The sequence below is a fragment of the Trachypithecus francoisi genome, unplaced genomic scaffold, assembly GCF_009764315.1.
Source record: "Trachypithecus francoisi isolate TF-2019V2 unplaced genomic scaffold, Tfra_2.0 Contig01579, whole genome shotgun sequence".
Taxonomy (NCBI): Eukaryota; Metazoa; Chordata; class Mammalia; order Primates; family Cercopithecidae; genus Trachypithecus; species Trachypithecus francoisi.
In genome coordinates this window covers 28,829,146-28,851,835 of record NW_022681442.1, presented here as the reverse complement: position 1 = coordinate 28,851,835, position 22,690 = coordinate 28,829,146, and the positions used below count along the sequence as shown (strand labels likewise).

The 22,690-nt window shown below is 47.0% G+C and overlaps 1 protein-coding gene across 3 annotated transcripts in view; it reads left to right on the top strand.

Moving 5' to 3' along the window:
• Nucleotides 1–22,690, top strand: part of WBP1L (WW domain binding protein 1 like) — a 74,194-nt gene that overhangs the window by 10,491 nt on the left and 41,013 nt on the right. The window contains exon 1 of one of the 3 annotated variants that reach the window (XM_033184356.1): nucleotides 16,713–17,246. The exons of the other annotated variants lie outside the window; for them this stretch is intronic. Coding sequence (XP_033040247.1) covers nucleotides 17,220–17,246 — 27 coding nt within the window. The 5' untranslated portion in view covers nucleotides 16,713–17,219. Of the gene's footprint in view, nucleotides 1–16,712; nucleotides 17,247–22,690 lie in introns of those variants that run through there. 3 annotated transcript variants of the gene reach the window in all.

The window sequence follows — 22,690 nt, the reverse complement described above, 5'->3', positions numbered from 1 at the left end:
GGCGCCCGCCACCTCGCCCGGCTAGTTTTTGTATTTTTAGTAGAGACGGGGTTTCACCGTGTTAGCCAGGATGGTCTCCATCTCCTGACCTCGTGATCCTCCCGTCTCGGCCTCCCAAAGTGCTGGGATTACAGGCTTGAGCCACCGCACCTGGCCCTTTTTAATTTTTTTTAAAATTTTTTTATTTTTAGAGATAGGGTCTTGCTATACTGCCCAGGCTGGAGTACAGTGGCACAATCATAGCTCACTGCAGCTTTGAACTCCTGGGCTCAAGCGATTCTCCTTTCTCTGCCTCCCAAGTAGCTAGGACTACAGGCACACACTACAGTGTCCAGCTAATTTTGTTTTATTTGTTTATTTTTTAATTTATTTATTGAGACAGAGTGTTGCTCTGTCACCCAGCTTTAAAATGCCTTACACCTTTTTTTTAAGAGACGAAATCTGTCTCTGTCACCCAGGCTAGAGTGTAGTGGCACAACCTTGGCTCGCTGCAACCTCTGCCTCCTGGTTCAAGCCATTCTCCTGCCAGCCTCCCCAGTAGTTGGGATTACAGGCATGCACCACCATGCCTACCTAATTTTTGTATTTTTACTAGAGATGGGATTTCCCCATGTTGGCCAGGCTGGTCTTGAACTCCTGACCTCATGATCCACCCTCCTCAGCCTCCCAAAGTGCTGGGATTACAGGCATGAGCCACCGCTCCTGGCCTTGTTTTATTTTTTGTAGAGGTAAGGTCTTGCTATGTTGCCCAGGCTGGAGTACAGTGGTAATTCACAGGCATAGTCATAGTGCACAGCAGCTTTGAATCCCTGGCCTCAAGTGTTCCTTCTGCCTTAGCCTCCTGAGTAGCTAGGACTATTACTTTTTTTTTTTTTGAGATGGAGTTTTGCTCTGTTGCCCAGGCTGGAGTGCAGTGGCACGATCCTGGCTCACTGCAACCTCCACCTCCTGGGTACAAGCAATTCTTCTGCCTCAGCTCCCTGAGTAGCTGGGATTACAGGCACGCACTACTACGCCTGGCTAATTTTTGTATTTTTATTAAAGAACAGGATTTCACCATGTTGGCCAGGCTGGTCTCAAACTCCTGATCTCGAGTGATCTGCCTGTCTTGGCCTCCCAGAGTGCTGGGATTACAGGCGTGAGCCACTGTGCCCAGTCTACATTCTTTTTTAATTACACAAAAACAACACATGCTCATAACAGTGTTAAATAATAGAAAGATTAAAAAATGTTGGCCGGGCCCGGTGGCTCACACCTGTAATCCCAACACTTTGGAAGGCTGAGGCAGGCCGATCATGAGGTCAGGAGATCAAGACCATCCTGGCTAACATGGTGAAACCCCGTCTCTACTAAAAATAGAAAAAATTAGCCAGGCGTGGTGGTGGGCACCTATAGTCCCAGCTACTCTGGAGGCTGAGGCAGGAGAATGGCGTGAAGCCGGAAGGCGGAGCTTTCACCGAGCTGAAATCGCACCACTGTCCTCCAGCCTGGGCGGCAGAGTGAGGCTCTGTCTCAAAAAAAAAATATATATATATATTGTTTAGAGTAGAAAGTGAAAGTTTGTGGTTTGGTATGCATTTTTGGTGTTTTTTCTACGTATGCTGCATATTCATAGATATATTAATATTCATACATAAGCTTTATATATATACACACACATATATATATACACATACACACACCCACACCCACACCCACACATATATACAACCATAAAATTGTTTGGTACAGGTAGGGTTCTTTTTTTTTTTTTTTTTTGAGACGGAGTCTTGCTCTGCCGCCCAGGCTGGAGTGCAGTGGCCGGATATCAGCTCACTGCAAGCTCCGCCTCCCGGGTTTACGCCATTCTCCTGCCTCAGCCTCCCGAGTAGCTGGGACTACAGGCGCCCGCCACCTCGCCCGGCTAGTTTTTTGTATTTTTTTTAGTAGAGACGGAGTTTCACCGTGTTAGCCAGAATGGTCTCTATCTCCTGACCTCGTGATCCACCCGTCTCGGCCTCCCCAGGTAGGGTTCTTTATTTGTTTTAAAAACAAAAATGTGGGCCGGGCGCGGTGGCTCAAGCCTGTAATCCCAGCACTTTGGGAGGCCGAGGCGGGCAGATCACAAGGTCAGGAGATCGAGACCATCCTGGCTAACACGGTGAAACGCCGTCTCTACTAAAAAATACAAAAAACTAGCCGGGCGAGGTGGCGGGCGCCTGTAGTCCCAGCTACTCGGGAGGCTGAGGCAGGAGAATGGCGTGAGCCCGGGAGGCGGAGCTTGCAGTGAGCTGAGATCTGGCCAGTGCACTCCAGCTTGGGTGACAGAGCGAGACTCCGTCTCAAAAAAAAAAAAAAATGTGGGCCGGGCGCGGTGGCTCAAGCCTGTAATCCTAGCACTTTGGGAGCCGAGACGGGCGGATCACGAGGTCAGGAGATCGAGACCATCCTGGCGAACACGGTGAAACCCCGCTCTACTAAAAAAAATACAAAAAACTAGCCGGGCGAGATGGCGGGCACCTGTATCCCAGCTACTCGGGAGGCTGTGGCAGGAGAATGGCGTAAACCCGGGAGGCGGATCTCAGTGAGCTGAAATCTGGCCACTGTACTCCAGCCTGGGCAGCAGAGCGAGACTCCATCTCAAAAAAAAAAAAAAATTATTACAAAATTCAGCTAATTATGACAGTTCTTCAGTTTTCTTAATTAGCCCTCAGTACGTTCCTCTACTTGAAAAAATGTTACTCCCAACAGTACCCTCAATCCCATGAGAATCAAAAGTGCTCTTTCAATCCCAGCATTCTCAGTGTTACTTGACCAGGTCTAGTAGTGGTGTTTTAATGATAACCTTTTTTCCACCCTGCAAAACTTGGTCTTTCATTTTCTTTGACACACACATCTATTTCCAACCTTTGCTTAGTGTATAAAGTTAAAGATTAACTTATGACTTTTGCCCTCAATTTCTAGTGAAGAGAGAATTTTGGGGAAAATCCTCTTATCTGAGATTGCATAAATGTTCAGAGAAACATGGAAAAATAAAGAGACCCTGCCAGCGTATCTTCTCTTCTTCCAGCTTTTTGGGAGTGCAAGCTGTGGGTCCCTATCCTGTGTTTGGCTGACTATGCCTACCCTTACAATACAGTACTGGGGGTTTCAGGGCAGGTGAGCAACGCTGCTGAGGGAGAAATGGAACGTAGAATTTAGAGACTGAGGCTGGGTGCAGTGGCTCATGCATGTAATCCCAGTACTTTGGGTGACCAAGGTGGAAGGATCACTTGAGGCCAGGAGTTTGAGACCAGCCTAGGCAAGGTGGTCAAACCCTGTCTCTACAAAAATACAAAAATTAGCTGGGTAGTGTGGCTCATGCCTGTTGTCCCAGCTACTTGGGAAGCTGAGGTGGGAGGATCACTTGAGACTGGGATGCAGAGGCTGCAGTGAGCTGAGATCGCATCACTGCACTCTAGCCTGGGTGACAGAGTGAAACTTTGTCTCAATAAAAAAAAAGAATTTGGAGACTGAAAGACACTGGAGAGATAAGGATACTGTGAACAGATGTTCAGTTAGAGAGCCTGTGCCACTCAAAATGTAGGAGATTTGGGGTTGAGCAGACTCCTGTGTGACTGTTCTGAGGCTTAACTGTAAGCTTATACATTGTGATTCTACAAACGAGATGGTAGACTTTGATTACATGGGCCTCTTATCACAGAAATGGCTGGCCTGGGAGGGGTCTCTGTGCAATGCTGATAGAAGTAAGGAAGGCTCAGAGCAGTTAAGTAATTAGTCCAGAGTCATGAGACTAGGTGCTAGCATGGCCAGGTCTGGAATGCCAGAGACCTGGAACAATTTAGTTTAAAGGAAAGTTTCCCCCTGGGTATCCTTCACTGGAGTCCCATGGGAAGACCTCTGTCCCTTCAGTTAAAACCCTTAGTCTAATCCAAGGTCACTTTACATTTTCAGACCTCCAGTATATACATCTGGGAAGCAGGGATAGCAATATCCTGTTACCAGCTGTATACCAGCTGATAGAAGGAGCAGCTAAAATGGATGGGCAGGTTGTTTATCAACCTTGAATTCTGATTTTATTGAATTGTTTCTCTGTATTTTATTTTCCTTTTTTTTTTTTTTGAGACAGAGTCTCGCTCTGTCATCCAGGCTGGAGTGTAGTGGCACAATCTTGACTCACTGTAACCTCCACCTCCCGGGTTCCAGCAATTCTTGTGCCTCAGCCTCCCAGGTAGCTGGGACTGTAGGTGCATACCACCACGCCCAGCTAATTTTTGTATCTTTGGTAAAGACATGGTTTCACCATGTTGGCGAGGCCAGTCGCAAACTCCTAACCTCAGGTGATCCGCCTGCCTCGGCCTCCCAAAATGCTGAGATTACAGGTGTGAGCCACCACGCCTGGCCTTCTCTGTATTTTCTTGAAGTTTGCTGAGTTCTCTGCAAGAAGAAGGAGGATGACTTATCGTGCCTCTCACTGGTGAGCTCCACCTTTTCTGTAATTTTGAGCACAGTGCAAGGCCTTGGAAAAACTTTGTTTCTTGAGTCTCTCAAAGGAGAAGAACAATATTAGTGTTTCTGGGAGGGCCAATGGCTGTGCTGTGATGGGGCATGGATGCTTTCTCAGAGGTACTTTCCCCCTAAGCTTTAGGCATGTCTGACCATTTCTTCTGCTTTGGTCTAGTGCTTTCCTCATGATTTAGACTCTGGATGAAGGTGTTTTTGAAGTAGGTTTACTTACTGCTGTCATCCTGTGTCACCTCACTCTCTGTGGCCTGGAAGTGCAGGGTTTCAGGCCTGGCTGTGGGTGGGCGTTATATGACAAAGGGCTCAGCGTCCCTTGCATCTGGTATGATGCCCTCTCTGGTTTCACCACCTTTAGTCATTATTTTACTTGAGGTGTGGACGTATTTGTTCCAGGAGCTTCCCCACCCTCTACAACTTATTGGAGGGATAAATTGTCCTAATGTTTTCTTCTGGTGTTTTTAACCATGAAATCTTAGACCTGGAGCAGATTTGGTTACCAAATAGCCTAAGGAAGGATAACATAATATTTGATTTATGTAAGATCCAGGAAATAAGGGAAGGCACAATGCCATGAGCTGTGCTTCCAGCTAGACCTTATTAAGTTTCACAATCCTTTATGCAAGAGAGACAACTTCTAGGTGTTGCTAATGGAGGTGTCTCGTGACCTAGAGACAAAACCAGGAGCAGCTTCCTTCTATTTCTCCAAATCCAAAACCGATTGCTAGGGAGTTAGACCATTGCCCAGCTCTGCTTTGAGAAAGGGAATTTTGCTTTTGAGATGATTGAAGTGCTTTAGATTCCTCAGCTTAGAAATGAGAAACGTACAGATAATGAGACACACAGAGGCTTTGCCGCATCAGACTTCATGAGATTGGAGAACATGCAGGTGCTCTCCTGACCTCTTAGCTGTTTGTCAGGTTTCTGTGACCAGGCAGGTGTTATCAGTACTAATGTTTAGGGATTCAGCTATATTTTAACTTCATTTTTATGATCCTTTTTTTTTCCAGACAAGATCTTGCTCTGTCACTCAGGCTGGAGTGCAGTGGTGTGACCACAGCTCACTGCAGCCTCAACCTCCCTGGACACTCAATTGATCCTGCTACCTCACCCTCCCCAGCAACCGGGACTGGAGTCATGTAGCACCACACCCGGCTAATTTTTGTATTTTTTTGTGGAGATGGTGTTTTGCCATGTTGCCAGACTGTTCTCGAACTCCTGGGCTCAAGTGATCCACCCTCCTTGGCCTCCCAAAGTGCTGGCATTACAGGCATATGCCTCCACACCCAGCCAGGATCCTCTCTTTAGTCACGTCTTTATCTCTTCATTCGTGTAACAATCTTTTCTTGAGGGCCTGCTTTGTGTAAGGCATTGTGCTTGGTACCGTGAGGGATATGGAAGTGAATGTTTCACATCTTACCCCTAAGTTGCTTACTTTAGAGGAGAAGGTAGGGCTGAGAAGAAATAACTAAAACATAAAGTGTGAAATGGCTTTGTTGAGTTTATGAGTCACATATAAGAAGTGAGTGGATTTTCCTGTAAAAGCACAACCAAGATGATTTCTTTCTGGACAGTGAGAATGCCTAGAGCACCCAGAACTGCTTCTAAGGACTCAGAGAGTTGAACTGCCTGTCATAAAATGACCTTGCTATTAGCCTTTTTCTTGGGTCAGCCACCATTGTACCCACATTCCCACTTAATGTAGACCATGTCTCTATCTCACCCAAAGTTTAAATAACAATGAAAGATGAAATCAGATTGGTGGAGACCTGGAAGCCTAATTTTCCTAATGGATTCTCTTTCCAAATTACATCTGGCCGAGGTGGGAGGATCACTTGAACCTAGGAGTTCGAGACCAGCTTTGGCAATGTAGGAAGACCCTGCCTCTATAAAAATTTAAAAAAATTAGCCAGGGTCAGGTGTGGTGGCTCACACCTGTAATCCCAGCACTTTGGGAGGCTGAGGCAGGCAGATCACCTGAGGTCGGGAGTTTGAGATCAGCCTGACCAACATGGAAAAACCCCATCTCTACTAAAAATACAAAAATTAGCTGGGCATGGTAGCGCATGCCTATAATCTCAGCTACTCGGGAAGCTGAGGTAGGAGAATCGCTTGAACCCGGGAGGCAGAGGTTGCGGTGAGCCGAGATCACGCCATTGCACTCCAGCCTGGGCAACAAGAGCAAAACTCTGTCTCAAAAAAAAACAAAAACAAAAAACAAAACAAAACAAAAACTAGTCAGGCATTGTGGTAAATGCCTGTAGTCTCAGCTGCTTGGGAGGCTGAGGTGGGAGGCTTGCTTGTGTCTGCGAGGTCGGAGGCTACAGTGAGCCATGATCGCACCACTGCACTCCAGCTTGGGTGACAGAGTGAGATCCTGTCTCAAAAACAAAGAGCAAGCCTGGCCAACGTGGTAAAACCATGTCTCTATTGAAAATACAAAAATTAGCTGGGCATGGTTGCACAAGCCTGTAGTCCCAGCTACTTGGGAGGCTGAGGCAGGATAATTACTTGAACCCAGGAGGCAGAGGTTGCAGTGAGCCCAGATTGCGCCTCTGCATTTCAGCTTGAGCAACAGAGCGAGACTCTGTCTCAAAAAAAAAAAAAAAAAGCAAAAAACAAATTACATCTGAGTGTGTTTCATGTAGTTCTACGTCCCTCCTTTTGTTCTTATTCTAATCTTCGGTTTGGAGAGCAATTTGTGAGGAGGCATGAAATGTATCTGGAGACAGCTATGAACTGTAGCCTGCTGATTTTCATGTAATTCTTGGCTACTTGCCAGTATGGCTGGGGTTAAACTGTTTCCAGGGTAGGAAAAACAGGAACCTAGCATTTTGGTATGAAAACAAACAAGGCTGCTTTGTACTTGATGAAGCTCAAGTTGCAGATCCAGTGAGAGCCCATTAACTATTGTTGATGGCCCACTGACAGTGGTGAGTTTCAGAGACCCCGGCACATTCTGGAAATAGCAGCAAATGGTTGTGCAGCCTACAAAAGTAATAAATATTTCTGCAGTGATTGTCAACAACAAAATGATTTTCTTGTTTGGGGGGCAGGGAGGCAAGAGGCAGAAACCTTAGGAAGCTGTTGCACACCAGTTTCAGCTTCTGCTACTTTTATTTCTCTCCATTTAAAGCTGGATGCAGTGGCATGAGCCTGTGGTCCCAGTTACTCAGGAGACTGAGGTGGGAGGTTCACTTGAGCCCAGGATTTTGAGGCTGCAGTATATTATAATGGCCCCTGTAAATAGCCACTGCACCCCAGCCTGGGCAACATAATGAGACCCTGTCACTCAAAAAAATAAATAAAAGACTGAGGCTGCTCCAATGACATGGGGTGGAGTCAGGAACCTAGGACTCTTTCTGGCCCACTTTAGAGAGCAGGATTCTGTGAGATTGAGATCAATGACTGGGAAAACCCTAAAGTTCTCATCTGTGTCTTTCTTCCACCTCCTCCGATCTCTGCAATAAAATGAAATCAAATCCCAGATTTACCATATTTTAGTAGTAAATATCAAACAAGCAAGACGAGGGTCTAAAATACTCCACTAAAATAGAAATTCCTATATTTGATATTCATGCTGCTACTGTAATCATCAGAAAGAAAAAATGTGCTGGTCAGAGGTACTCATTAGATGTGTACTTGTGTAGGGCCTTGACATTCTACCTCCAACTAATCTTTGTGTCATCTTTTTCTGCCTTTGGACGTATGCCCCATGCATCCTTGTTTCCATGCTTTTATTCATGATCTGCTCTGCATAGTATACTCATTTTATTCACCAAAACCCTACCTATTATTTTAGTATCCATCTCTTCGGGGTGTTTTAGTTTGTTTTTGTTTTTGTTTTTTAAGACAAATTCTTGCCTGTTGTCCAGGCTGACATGCATTGGCATGATCTTGGCTCACTGCAACCTCCGGCTCCTGGGTTCAAGCGATTCATTCTCCTGCCTCAGCCTCCCAAGTACCTGAGATTATAGGCATGCACCACCATGCCTATCTAATTTTTGAATTTTTAGTAGAGACTGGTTTTGCCATGTTTGCCAGGCTGGTCTTGAACTCCTGACCTCAGATGTTCCACCCACCTTGGCCTCCCAAAGTGCTTGAGCCATCGTGCCTGGCATTGGTTTGTTTTTTAAGAGACAAGGTCTCACTCTGATTCCCAGGCTAGGGTGCAGTGGTACAATCACAGCTCACTACAGCCTCAACCTCTTGGGCTCAAGTGATCCTCCTGCCTCAGCCTACTGAGTAGCTGAACCTACAAGGCATGCGCCACCATGCCTGGCTAATTTCTTAACTTTTTGTAGAAACGGGGTCTCACTATGTTGCTCAGGCTGGTCTTGAACTCTTGGCCTCAAGTGATCGTCCCACGTCAGCCTCCTAAAGTGTTGGGGAACCACTGTGTCCAGCTCTTGATAAAATTTTCTTTGAAAACAAAAACCTTCTTTGGCCATTCTGTCCCTCAACAGAATCCCTTCTTTGTTTTCTTTTTTCTTTTTCTTTTTCTTTTTTTACTGGAAGCTCAGAGGATCATCCAGCATCTCTTTGAGCTCTTCTTATGTCGCTGTGTTTGTCCCCCACCTCACCATGTTTATCATAGAGTGCATATGTTTGTTTCTATGTAGCTAACTAAATAAATCCTCCAGGGCGAGACTGATTCATCCAATAGTACATCTTTGTTATCCCCACAGCACATCCTGGGTGGACTGGATGCAACTGTAAATATCAGGTCACAAGTAGGGGGGAAGTGACAATTAATATCAAAATCCCATCTCCATGTGTGTCCAAGCCTTTTTTTTTTTTTTTTTTTGAGACGGGGTGTTGCTCTGTCGCCCATGCTGGAATGCAGTGGCGCGATCTCAGTTCACTGCAAGCTCTGCCTCCCGGGTTCACGCCATTCTCCTGCCTCAGCCTCCCGAGTAGCTGGGACTACAGGCGCCTGCCACCACGCCCGGCTGATTTTTTGTATTTTTTATTAGAGACGGCGTTTCACCATGTTAACCAGGATGATCTGGATCTCCTGACCTTGTGATCCGCCCGCCTCGTCCTCCCAAAGTGCTGGGATTACAGGCGTGAGCCACCACGCCCGGCCGTCCGAGCCATTTTGGAGTCATACAGACCTAGTTGAGATTCTGGCTCCACTGCCTATTAGGTGTGTGTCTTTGAACGAATTACCTAACGTCACTGTAAAATATGAGATGTCACCATCTGTTGGAATCTTCCCTCTCTGAAATACGTGATTTGATGTTTAGTAGAGGATTACATACTGCAGTTAAGAACCATTTACCCAGCTCTCTTTCCTGAAAGACTCAGTAGTAGGATAGCACTTATGGGTTTTTACGGATACCTTGTGGAAGAGATAAGCTCTGTGACTTGTAGAACAGAGCCTTGTCCTGCCCAGAAGCAGGAGAGGTGTGTGTTCTCTTGCCTGGGCAGGCCTGCTACATGCCTGCCTTTGTCCAGCCCCAGGACATAGATAAAGCTAGTGTTCTTGGTTTCTAGCAGTTAAGCAACCTTTAGTGTTTCTGCTTGGCAGAGTTCTGGGTTTGGGATTTATCCCCTTGCATTCCCCAAAATAATTACTTCAGGATCCTTTTGTTAATGCCCAGCCTCACACCCATGACACGAAGATGTCTCAGTTTAACTTTTATTGTGACACTCATGTTGGTTTGAGGTTTAAGTTAGTATTTATTCTCTCCTTTCTTGAGTCAGAACTCTAAGGCATTTAAATGGGTACGTGCCCAAACCAGAGAAAGATAAGAAAGATCTCTTATCTTTTTTTTTTTTTTTTTTGAGACGGAGTCTCGCTCTGTCCCCGGGGCTGGAGTGCAGTGGCCGGATCTCAGCTCACTGCAAGCTCCGCCTCCCGGGTTCCCACCATTCTCCTGCCTCAGCCTCCTGAGTAGCTGGGACTACAGGCGCCCGCCACCTCGCCCGGCTAGCTTTTTGTATTTTTTAGTAGAGATGGGGTTTCACCGTGTTAGCCAGGATGGTCTCGATCTCCCGACCTTGTGATCCGCCCAAAGTGCTGGGATTACAGGCTTGAGCCACCGCGCCCGGCCCTGAAAGATCTCTTATCTTAGACATTCTGTGTCTGCCCAGCAGCCTCTGCTCAAAGCTCCTGGAAACAAAATGGCCTTCCGCCTGGAGATTATCTCCTACCCTAGAAGCCTGGCAGTTACTGTCCTGTTCTGACAAACTCTCTTTCTTCAGATCCCTTGATTATGAAATAAGATACCCCTAGACCTTCAGCCCTAGTTGCCATCACCCTCAGTTGACCAGATGACATGGGTGTGGGAGCAGCTCACCAGGTTCCCAAGAGCCATGACCTGGGAAGGTCTCCAGCCTATTCCTTGTGTGTAGATCTGTTGTGCATTGGGAACAGATGAGAACTTTAGGGCTTTCCCAGTCATTGACCTCATAGAACCTTGCTCTCCAAAGTGGGTCAGAGGGACCCTAGGACCCTGATTTCACACTCCAGAATGCCACCATCATATACGGTATGCATGGCAGTCTCATAAACAGGGTTCCAGAGCGCTGACCAGGGACCTGCCTGTCTGCTTAACATTCTCTTGACCCTCAGTTCTGATTTTTGCTGTTTTTTTTTCCTTGTTTGTAACTTCTGATATTCTAATATCTGATGCCTGCGTGATCATAAAGGAAAGAGCCTATGGAGCCAGAGTCTTCACTCAAATCCTTGCTGTCTCACAGCCAGCTGTGTGACCTTGGGCAAGTTACATAAACTCCATATGCCTCCATTTCTGCAGCTGAGTAATAGGGATAGTAATAGCCACATCATAGGGTTGTTGTGGCTTTGAGATGTTGGTTAAATAGAGTTTTTAGCATGGAGTCTGGCTCATGGTCAGGGCTGAACAAATGATTATCTCTACCCTACCCCACCCCAGAATTTAGAGATTATACATATAAAGGCTGCTTACAGAAGTGTTGCCAAAACATACTTAAACAAATTTACTACAGTAAAAGAATGAATGCAGGTAGCTGTGAGCATATATATTGTTACAGTATGTCTTAAATTAATCCGGTAGGGCACAGTGTTTCATGTCTGTGATGTCAGCATTTGAGGATGCTGAGGTGGGAGGATTGCTTGAGGCCAGGAATTTGAGACCAGCTTGGGCAACAGAGCGAGACTTCCTATTTAAAATAAAATTTTAGGGAGGCTCAGTGGCGCAGTCCTGTTGTCCTGGCTCATAAGGAGTGGGGGCCAAGCGTTTGAGACCAGCCTGGGCAACATAGGAAGCCCTCATCTATGTATCAACAAAAAATAATTTAAATAAAAATTTAAAAAGTTAATCTGAGGCCAGCCATGGTGGCTCATGCCTGTAATCCCATCACTTTGGGAGGCTGAGGTGGATGGATCACTTGAGGTCAGGAGTTCGAGACCAGCCTGGCCAACATGGTGAAACCCCATTTCTTTTTTTTTTTTTTTTTTTTTTTTTTTTTTGAGACGGAGTCTTGCTCTGCCACCCAGGCTGGAGTGCAGTGGCCGGCTCTCAGCTCACTGCAAGCTCCGCCTCCCGGGTTCACGCCATTCTCCTGCCTCAGCCTCCCGAGTAGCTGGGACTATAGGCGCCCGCCTCGTCGCCCGGCTAGTTTTTTGTATTTTTTTTTTTAGTAGAGACGGGGTTTCACCGTATTAGCCAGGATGGTCTCGATCTCCTGACCTCGTGATCCGCCCGTCTCGGCCTCCCAAAGTGCTGGGATTACAGGCTTGAGCCACCGCGCCCGGCCTGAAACCCCATTTCTAGTAAAAAGATGAAAATTAGCTGGGAGTGGTGACATACGCCTGTAGTCCTAGCTACTTGGGAGTTTGAGGCAGGGGGATCACTTGAACCTGGGAGGCAGAGGTTGCAGTGAGCCAAGATCGTGCCACCACACTCCACGGAATCCAAAGGATAATTTTTTTTTTTTTTTTTTGAGACGGAGTCTCACTCTGTCGCCTGGGCTGGAGTGCAGTGGCCAGATCTCAGCTCACTGTAAGCTCCGCCTCCTGGGTTTACGCCATTCTCCTGCCTCAGCCTCCCGAGTAGCTGGGACTACAGGCGCTGCCACCTTGCCCGGCTAGTTTTTTGTATTTTTTAGTAGAGACGGGGTTTCACCGTGTTAGCCAGGATAGTCTCGATCTCCTGACCTCGTGATCTGCCCGTCTCGGCCTCCCAAAGTGCTGGGATTACAGGCTTGAGCCACCGCGCCCAGCCCCAGAGGGTAATATTTTCAGCAGTACTATCTCTGGGGATTCTCTGAACTGCGGAGGAAGAAACTGCCTCAGTAGAAGGATATCCCAGATGCTGCTTGGGGCCATAAGTAGTTGTTAACCTGCAACTTTTTTTTTTTTTTTTTTTTTGAGACGAAGTCTCGTTTTGTCACCCAGGCTGCAGTGCAGTGGCACAATCTCAGCTCACTGCAAGCTCTGACTCCTGGGTTCATGCCATTCTCCTGCCTCAGCCTCATCCTCAGCCTCCTGAGTAGCTGGGACTACAGGTGCCTGCCACCACGCCCAGCTAATTTTTTGTATTTTTAGTAGAGAAGGGGTTTCACCGTATTAACCAGGATGGTCTTGATCTCCAGACCTCGTGATCTGCCCGCCTCGGCCTCCCAAAGTGCTGGGATTACAAGCGTGAGCCACCGTGCCCGGCCTTTTTTTTTTTTTTTAATTTGAGACAGTCTTGCCCTGTCACCCAGGCTGGAGTGCAGTGGCATGATCTCAGCTCACTGCAGCCTCCATCTCCCAGGTTCAAGTGATTCTCCTGCCTCAGCCTCCCTAGTACTGGGACTACAGGTGTGTGTCACTATTTTTAGTAGAGATGGGGTTTCCCCATGTCGGTCAGGCTGGTCTTGATCTCCAGACCTCGTGATCTGCCTGCCTCGGCCTCCCAAAGTGCTAGGATTACAAGCATGAGTCACTGTGCCCGGCCCCCCCTTTTTTTTTTTTTAGACCGAGTCTCATTCTGTCGCTCAGGCTGAAGTGCAGTGGTGCGATCTTGGCTCACTGCAACCTCTCCCTCCTGCACTCAAATGCCCCTCCCACCTCAGCCTCCCAAGTAGCTGAGACAACAGGCATGTGCCACCATGCCCAGCTAATTTTTGTATTTTTTGTAGAGATGGGGTTTTGCCATGTTGCCCAAGCTGGTTTTGAACTCCTGGGCTCAAGCAATCTGCTCATCTCAGCCTCCCAAAGTACTAGGATTACAGGCGTGAGCCACGGTGCCGAGCCAACCTGCAACATTTTGACAACATAATCCTGCTTAATTCTAATTTAGTATGACTTCCTTTTTTTTTTTTTTTAAGTTGGTGAATTCAACATTGAATTTAATTCTGCGTTGGCAGGCGGATGACTGAAGTCATTCAAAGAAGGATTTACCCTACCTTTGGCTCATCATGTATGAGACTGGATCACGTACATAGAAGAACCCATTTTTTCAGGCTAGCAGAAATTGTTAATGATCATCTTGCTTTTCAAATGGCAAAGCTGACTACTTTGTCACTAGGTTGTAGTAATATTTGTATAACATGGCAGAAAGTGAACTCACTTTCCTGGGAATGCCTGAATTTGCCAACTCAACCTCTTTTTCTCCTCACCCCTCAGATCTCAGTGCTTAGTGAATGTTAGTGAGGGGCTGTAGGCAAGAAGTTGATTAGTAAGAAAGAAGCTGTTGTCAGCAGTCACTTTTTTAGAATATATTGTACTAGGTGTAATGCCTTGGGTTAAATGCTGCCTTGCACACAGGAATTTATAATCTGTGAGAAGATAAAAATAGACAAATGCTGATTAGAAACACTGTCTTGGGTGGCATCATAAAAGGATGATTCATTAGGAAATCAGGAAGTCTATAATGCAATTTTGATCATTTAGGTTGTATTTTTACAATTTTTTTTTGGATTTCTAGTAATTTTGTCACAATTCCACTTCTTCTGAGATCATCACTGATGAATATTATTTAGAATTATGGGGCCAAGCTTAGTGGCTCATGCCTGTAATCTCAACACTTTGAAAGGCTAAGGCAGGAGGATCACTTGAGGACAAGAGTTCAAGCCTGGACAACATAGTGAGACCCTGTCTCTACAAAAAATAAAAATAAAAATATATTAGCTGAATGTGGTGGTGTGTGCCTGTAGTCCCAGCTTTTCAAGAGGGTGAGGCAGGATGATCACTTGAGCCTAGGGTGACAGAACAAAACCTTATCTCTTAAAACAAACAAACAAACAAAAACGGAAGGAAGAAAAATATGGAACACTTCATAGCCCATTAGAGCAAGGTTTCTTGTGTGTTTTGGTCATAGTGGCATCCCCAGTGCCTGAAACAATGCCTGGCACACTGTAGGTATTCATTGAGCGTGGAGTGAGTGAATGAATGGTACACTTATGCCATGGCAGTCTTTCTGGAGAATTGCAGATGCCAGTCTGTCTCGTTAGATCAGTGCAGATTACATTGCCCATGAGGTGATGAGGATGCTCTTTCCATCAGTTTGATTGCCAAAGTTAATACTGTGTATGTTTTGTGGTTCTCAGTGGTTGCCAGGGAACCAAGAAAGTGAAAGGAAGGGGTTGAAAGCAGCCTCATTGCTCTTCCCTGGGCGACTGTGCCTTGATGTCCAGCCTTGTCTGTCTGGCAATTTGACCTGGTTGTGAGAGTGGCAAAAAGGCCTGGGATAGACTGACCGTATCTTGAGAATATGTATGTGCTGAAGAATCGCTTCCCAGTCCCTAAACACCGGCAGCAGCAGGAGCCACTTCTTTTACACATCAGCCACCTTTTTCTCTAGCAGTGAGGCTGTGATCCATTCTTTTCGTGAGTCTCGAGGAAATGGCTCAGCCAGTTTGGCACATTCATTTTCTTGTCAGGAAAGTCAATGTGACCTTGACCGTCAGTGGGGACCTGCAGTAAACACATTGTGTGTCTGGCTGGATTCTAATGATCAAACAGTACTTTCGGCACCTCACTGTGCTGTACGTGTCCTGTGCTGCTAATTTATTGTCGTAGGTTGGGGGTTATAGATACTAATTTGCAAGAATCATTTCTGACTTCTATGGATCATGCCCAGCACAGTGCCACTACCATGGAGGCCTTGGATAAGTATCATGAAAGAAAATTGTTGCAGAAAATGAAAGGAAAGATGAAATATACTTGCTTTGAGTCCTGGACAGTGTAATTAATTTGTAGCCGAGGAAGTTAGTGAAAAGTAATTTTTTTAAATCCCAGCACTTCAGGAGGCTGAGGTGGGGCAGATCACTTGAGTCCAGGAGTTCAAGACCAGCCTGGGCAACATGGCGAAACCCCATCTCTACACAAAAAAACAAAAATGAGCTGTGCATAGTGGCACGTGCCTGTAGTACCAGCTAGGGAGGATCGCTTGAGCCCGGAAGGCAGAGGTTGCAGTGAGCCAAGATCATCACGCCACTGTACTCCAGCCTGGGTAACAGGGTGAGACCCTATCTCAAAAAAAAAAAAAAAAAAAAAAAGTAACTTTGGATTTATAAAGCTCCTCTGAAGATTGTTCTCCTCGAGTCATTTCTGGAAATCCAAACCCAAACATGGACCTTTTGTACTGTGCGAGTGTTGTCTTTGGTAGAGGATTCAGGCCCAGGGAGAACTGCTGTGACCTGCTGTTTCAGGGAGGGTAGCCAAAAGGGATTTGGCGTACACCACCGACGAGGGAAAGTCAGAGCAGGACACCATCCCCAGGGCCCTTGCTTGTGCAAAGCTTGCATTAGAGAACTCTTTTCTCCCTGAACTGAACTTAGTGAAGAAAACATGACAAACCTAAGGCGGTGAACTTTTCCGAACCAAGAGTTGGTTTAAATATAGATGATCTGCCTTTCTGGCAACTTGGAGGCTGCGGTGGGACTTGTTGTACCTTTTATAAGACAAGTGAGGAAAGATGTTGGCACCTGTACTTGTGCCGTTTGTTTATGAAATATAAACTCTCCGGTGGAAGCGAGGACTTGAAAGGTCAGTGTCCAAGGTAGCGTGTCCTACCTTAGCTGGGGAAAAGGTGCTTCTCCAAGCCCCCACTGTAAATTGCCTCATTCCCTAGAGAAAGTTGGGGCAGCCAGGCTTCATGTCCTATTATGTATTGAGACCGACTCTGGCAGGGGTGGGGGTGGAAAAGTTTCTGTGAAACTGACAGACACTGGACTGGATTTTCTTTCCCAGGGAGGAGAAACAATACTTTAGGAGCTACAAAGTCAGTCCTTATTCAGAGCAGTGTTCCTCTTTTCAGCTTTAGAGACTTGATTTATGTACCCCCGAGCCTAGTTAGAGCCAAGGGGATGCAGCAGCCTGCTCCCATCTGCAGCCCCCACCATCCTCCCACAGTGGGCTCTGGCTCTAGGTGGGTCCAGGGCTGGGCATTGTGGGTCTGCAGCACATCCTCCTCAGTATTCCAGCGCAGCTGTCTGAAGTTTTTTCTGCTGCGCCTGAACTGATGTCATTTCCCACTTGGCAGACAGCTTCAGCTTTGCTGCGTCTGAGATATGTCACGAGAAGGTGGGGGTGGGCCAGAACCAGGCGGGGGGAGTAGCGAGGAGAGCAGGAGACAGTGTGCCTGCCCGGTCCCAGGACTCTGTTTACTTTGCTTTGCTAAGGAAGGCTGGTGAACCAGGACCACCGCGCACACAGGCCCATCAGGGGCAGTGCTCATTCCAAGACCTTAACTTTTAAGAGCCCTTTGTTCCAACGTTAGTGTGGACGATGCTCTTGCAGGATGCCTTTCCTTTTGGGTCTTAGACAGGTAATTGGTTCCGCACGGATCGGGTTTGGAAGGGAAGAAGGGGTGGGAACTTGTTTATTGTACTACTGCTTTGGGTGGAGGGAATATTTTAGCAAATGCCTTTCGGTCAGACCAGGCCAGTTCCCACACAGAACTTTCCAGTCTCCCTTCTTGTTTGCTAGCTGCTCCTTACTTTCAGAGCCACCGTGTTCTTAACCCTCTACGTCCCCGAGGTTTCTCTAGGGCTGTCCAGTTCTGATTTTCCATCAGACACTGTAAAACTGCTTTGGAAACTTCACGGAGAAACAGCTGAAGAGTGGGGCTGGGGAAGGGGAGAGGCAGAGTGCGATTCTTGCTGCAAACCCCTTTTATTCCTTCTCCATTTTGATTTGGCTAGTTAGTGGAGATTTCCTCACAGTCCTCTGGTTCTGAAGGGACTCTGCGCTGGGGGTGGGTTGAGGGCTCCGTTCTTCTTCTAAAGGAAAGGCTTTCTTCCTTTCAAGCATGTGCCTGGGGCTGTGCAGCTGAGGGACGTCCAGGACACCTCAGGGGAAGGGGTGTGGAATTGACCCCATTTTGGCCTTACTGACCGATTTTTCAAACAGACCCCTGTGGCAGAGACTTGATTGCTTGGTGAGCCGCCCTTTGAAGTGGGGGCACTGCATTCATTGCAGCCGGTAAAGCAGTGTGGAATGAGAGAACAGTAGCAAGCCACCAACTGCTGTCTGCTGAGAACACAGCTGTTGCCAACTATTTGTTCCAGGGCTTCTGAGAGTCGGACACCCCCACCCCCTCTTCGTCTGAGAGGCATGTCTGTGTCGGAATGTGTAACTGTAACCAGCAGCTGCTGGCTGTAAGGGGTGGGGAGGGAGCACACACCCTCTGCTGCCTGTTCGTGGGTGAGGAAAAGCCACAGATGAGCTCACAGCAGAAGCTCTAGAAGGGAGCTGCTAGGGACCACTGGTTGCCCTCACTCTGAGAAAAGTGCTAGATGGGCAACTCTCCTTTGAGTTGCCTACAGTTCTGTTCAAAGGAAGCTCCTCTGAAAAGCCCCAAACATTTCCATTACAGCTCTTGTTATCTTCAGAGTGTTGCGTTAACACAGCTGATGGGCAGAGTGGTGACCCCTCTGAACATCCCTTCTGGCCCCACAAGAAAGGCTGTCCTTTTTTTTTTTTTTGAGATGGAGTCTCACTCTGTTCACTCTGTTGCCCAGGCTGGAGTGTAGTGGCATTAGCTCACTGCAAATTCTGTCTCCTGGGTTCAAGCGATTCTCCCGCCTCAGCCTCCTGAGTGGCTGGGATTACAGGCATGTGCCACTATGCCCAGCTAAGTTTTGTATATTTAGTAGAGGCGGGGTTTCGCCATGTTGGCCTGATTGGTCTCGAACTCCTGACCTCAGGTGATCCGGCCGCCTAGGCCTCCTGAAATGCTAGGATTACAGGCATGAGCCACTGTGCCTGGCCAGAAAGGCTGTCCTTTTAACCTATGGCAGAGTGAGCCCTGGAGAGGATTTCGAGCAGTGTTGGAAATAGGATGAAGCTGGACGAAGCGGCTCATGCTGTGTCAGCAGGCTGAGAGGGTGAAAACTGCCTAACAGAGTGGAAAGAGTGGGCTGGGAGCTGGAAAGACCTGCATTCATATCCCAGCTTCCCTGGGGTCTTGGGCAGGCCCTTAACCGCTCTGAACCTCATCTGTGAGGTTGCACGGGGATTCCACAAAAGAATGATGTGAAACATTTGCACCTTGGCTGGTAGAGAGTAGACATAACTCTTATTTTGATCTACTAATTCCCAAAGGATGCACCACTGCAGGGGTGCAGGAAATGAGAAGCGAAGGGACTGATACCTTGACAGGAGCCAGTTGTGCTGGGTGGGAGCCCATAGCCAGGGGAGTGAGCTCTTGCATCTGTAATCAGTGACTGCCATTGTACAGTGACATACAGCTGGGAGGCCACCTCTTACTCTACCAAGATACTGTTAATCTTATATACTGAGGTGGCAAGAGGGCGAGGGCTTGTGTCCAGTTACTTGGACATGTAGTGAGAGAATGAAGCAGTGGGTAGCATTTGATTAAACTCTTCAAAGAGAGTGAAGGGTTGGGATGGTGGTTGTGGGGAGCATCTGAGAGGATCAGCAGCAGGTGAACCTTTAGCTCTTGTGTCTGAACAGTTGCCTGGTGGCAGGCAGAATTTGGAAGACCTCTGAAGGCCTTTCCTGCCCTGGGCTTCTGTGACTCAAACCTTGCCTGTGCAATCTTGGAGTAGTTTTGGTTACATATTTTGTATATTTCTAGTGTTTTGTATCAGACAGTGTAACTACGTTCTTTATTGCAGCCATGTAGAAACCAGCCTTCTAAAGATCATTTGGTGATAATTCTAAGAAAAAATGACACATAATGCATGCACACACACACACACATGAAATTAGTCTTTATCATACATATGTATGTACTTGGATTTATTTTTTCCCCTTAATCCATATGATTATTTTTTCACCGTAATCCTGTGTCTTATGTGGTAGGATTATTCTCTTTGTACAGAGGTGCATGCTGAGGCTTAGAGAAGTTAAGCCATTTGCCCAGCATTGCTCAGTTGTCTAGAGAAAGGGTAATTGAAGATTTTTGTTGCTGTTTTTTTAACTTGAGTCTTTCCCAAATCCTGGGTTTTTCTCACTACCTAGACTGTGCGACTTGATGTCTGAGAATAGAGTATGATTAATGCATTGTTCTCCTTGGGGCATGTTTCTTTCTAGCCTGCCTAGGTAGGAGATAAGATGCTGCTTACCCCTTAATCCCAGCTATTCGGGAGGCTGAGGCAGGAGAATTGCTTAAACCCGGAAGGCGGAAGTTGCAGTGAGCTGAGAGGCCCCGCCATTGCACTCCAGCCTGGGTGACAAGAGTGAGAATCTGTCTCAAAAAAGAAAAAAAAAATCATTCTTGTTGAGTCTCGTTCTTGTCTCCCGGGCTGGAGTGCAGTGGCACGATCTTGGTTCACTGCAACCTCTGCCTCCCCGATTCAAGCCATTCTCCTGCCTCAGCCTCCCAGGTAGCTGGAACTACAGGCATGTGCCACCACACCTGGCTAATTTTTTTGGTATTTTTAGTAGAGATGGGGTTTCACCATGGCTGGCCAGGCTGGTCTCGAACTCCTGACCTCAAGTGGTCTGCTTGTCTCACCCTCCCAAAATGCTGGGATTATAGACGTAAGCCACCAGGCCTGGCCAAAAAAAAAGTAGATTCTTTTTTTTTTTGAGACGGAGTCTCGCTCTGTCGCCCAGGCTGGAGTGCAGTGGCCAGATCTCAGCTCACTGCAAGCTCTGCCTCCCGGGTTTACGCCATTCTCCTGCCTCAGCCTCCCGAGTAGCTGGGACTACAGGCGCCCGCCACCTCGCCCGGCTAGTTTTTTGTATTTTTTTAGTAGAGACGGGGTTTCACTGTGTTAGCCAGGATGGTCTCGATCTCCTGACCTCGTGATCCGCCCGTCTCGGCCTCCCAAAGTGCTGGGATTACAGGCTTGAGCCACCGCACCCGGCCAAAATGTAGATTCTTTATGTCTGGGCCAGGGCCCTGGAATATGCATTTCTGTGAAGTTCACCAGGTGTTGCTGACCCAGGTTGTTTCTGGTCACACTTTGAGAGACCGTCCTCCAGAGTTGGGCGGCATGGAAGTAATTATAAGCCAGTGTGCTGAGACTACAACAGAGGAACGCCCAGGGACTGGGAGAGCAGAGCATGGGGGCACGTACCTGAATCAGGCTAGGGGAGGCTTTCCTGAGAAGCTGATATCTGATCTGACTCTTGAAGGATGAGTAGGAGAGTTTACCAGACATATGAGTTGGGGAAAGAGCATTCCGGACAGATCAGGTTGGGAGAGTTGTTTTTGTTTTCTCCTGCAGATGACAAGGGAAACTGTCATTCATCTGTTGAGTCCTGGCATTGAATTTGCCTGAGGCAAGATAAGGACCTTAGTTCACCAGGTATGGGTGTCTTTTATGGATACCAAGAAGGAGGAAGACCTCAGGGCCCTTCTGTCTAATAATGAGCATGGCATGATTTCAGTGTCTGTAAGGGCAGATAAACTGTAGGATGTATTAGTTCTTTCATGCAAGGGACAGTTAGACAAGTCACAGAAGCTACAGTGTTGACCAAAAAAATGCTCTTTTTGTGCTTAGATGAACCAAAGCTCAGAGGAAGATAGTCACCTGCTGAACTTTTTGGGTATGGCACTGTATACCAAATTTTAGATGTAACACACAATTGGGCATGCTATCCCTCCCTCCCTCCCTCCCTCCCTCCCTCTCTCTCTCTCTCTCTTTCTTTCTTTCTCTCTCTTTCTTTCTTTCTCTCTTTCTTTCTTTTTCTTTCTTTCTTTCTTTCTTTCTCCTTCTTTCTTTCTTTCTTTCTTTCTTTCTTTCTTTCTGTCTTTTCTTTCTTTCCTCCCTTTCCTTTCCTTTCCTCTTTCCTTTCCTGTTTCCTTTCCTCTTTCCTTTCCTCTTTCCTTTCTTTCTAGATGGAGTCTCACTCTGTCACCCGGGCTGAAGTGCAGTGGTGCGATCTCGGCTCACTGCAAGCTCCGCCTCCCGGGTTCACACCATTCTCCTGCCTCAGCCTCCTGAGTAGATGGGACCACAGGCATCCATCACCTCGTCCGGCTGATTTTTTGTATTTTTAGTAGAGACGGGGTTTCACCGTGTTAGCCAGGATGGTCTCGATCTCCTGACCTCGTGATCCACCCGCCTCGGCCTCCCAAAGTGCTGGGATTACAGGCGTGAGCCACCGCGCCCGACTGCTATCCCTTTATTGTCTGACAAGATGAGAAAATAGGTTTTCTGATTAAGAGAAGTTCCATTATGTGTACCTAACAAAAGAATTACTAATTTTCGGAGAACAGTATTGCAACAGAATGTTCTTAGTCATGATTTGAATGACTTCTATTTCATGTTTATCCAGAAGGTATTGATTGGGTAAGGCCAATGCGTTTCTTAGGAGCAACACTCAACATCTGAAAAGTACTGTGCACCTGTTCTACCCAAAGCATGTTGTGGATACAAAGAGATATAAACTCCATCCCTGCCCTCAAGGGATTTACAGTCAGGTAGGGAAAGTAGAATAAGTGCACAGGTAAAGAGGACATTCTGCAGGTGGTGGCAAATGACATAAGAAGAGAATAGAATGCCGCAGTTCAGAGGTGTGAAGAGGCAACCCCTCTGGAGGTGGCCTTTCCCATAGTCCAGTCCAGTAGTATCAGTTGTTGCACTGTAGGTGCTAGGTGTGTGGAAGGACCAGTGGGTGGTAAGTTCTAGTTGACAGAATGCAGGCTAGATCCATTAAGACACTAATTTTACATCTTGCGTCTTGGAGTGTTGCCTTTCTCAGTGGGAAAGACCCATTGTTCTCCCAGTTGTCCACACCAGTGAGATGGGATGGTCCCTGATACTGGAAATGAGTAAAACCCATCAAAAGCCT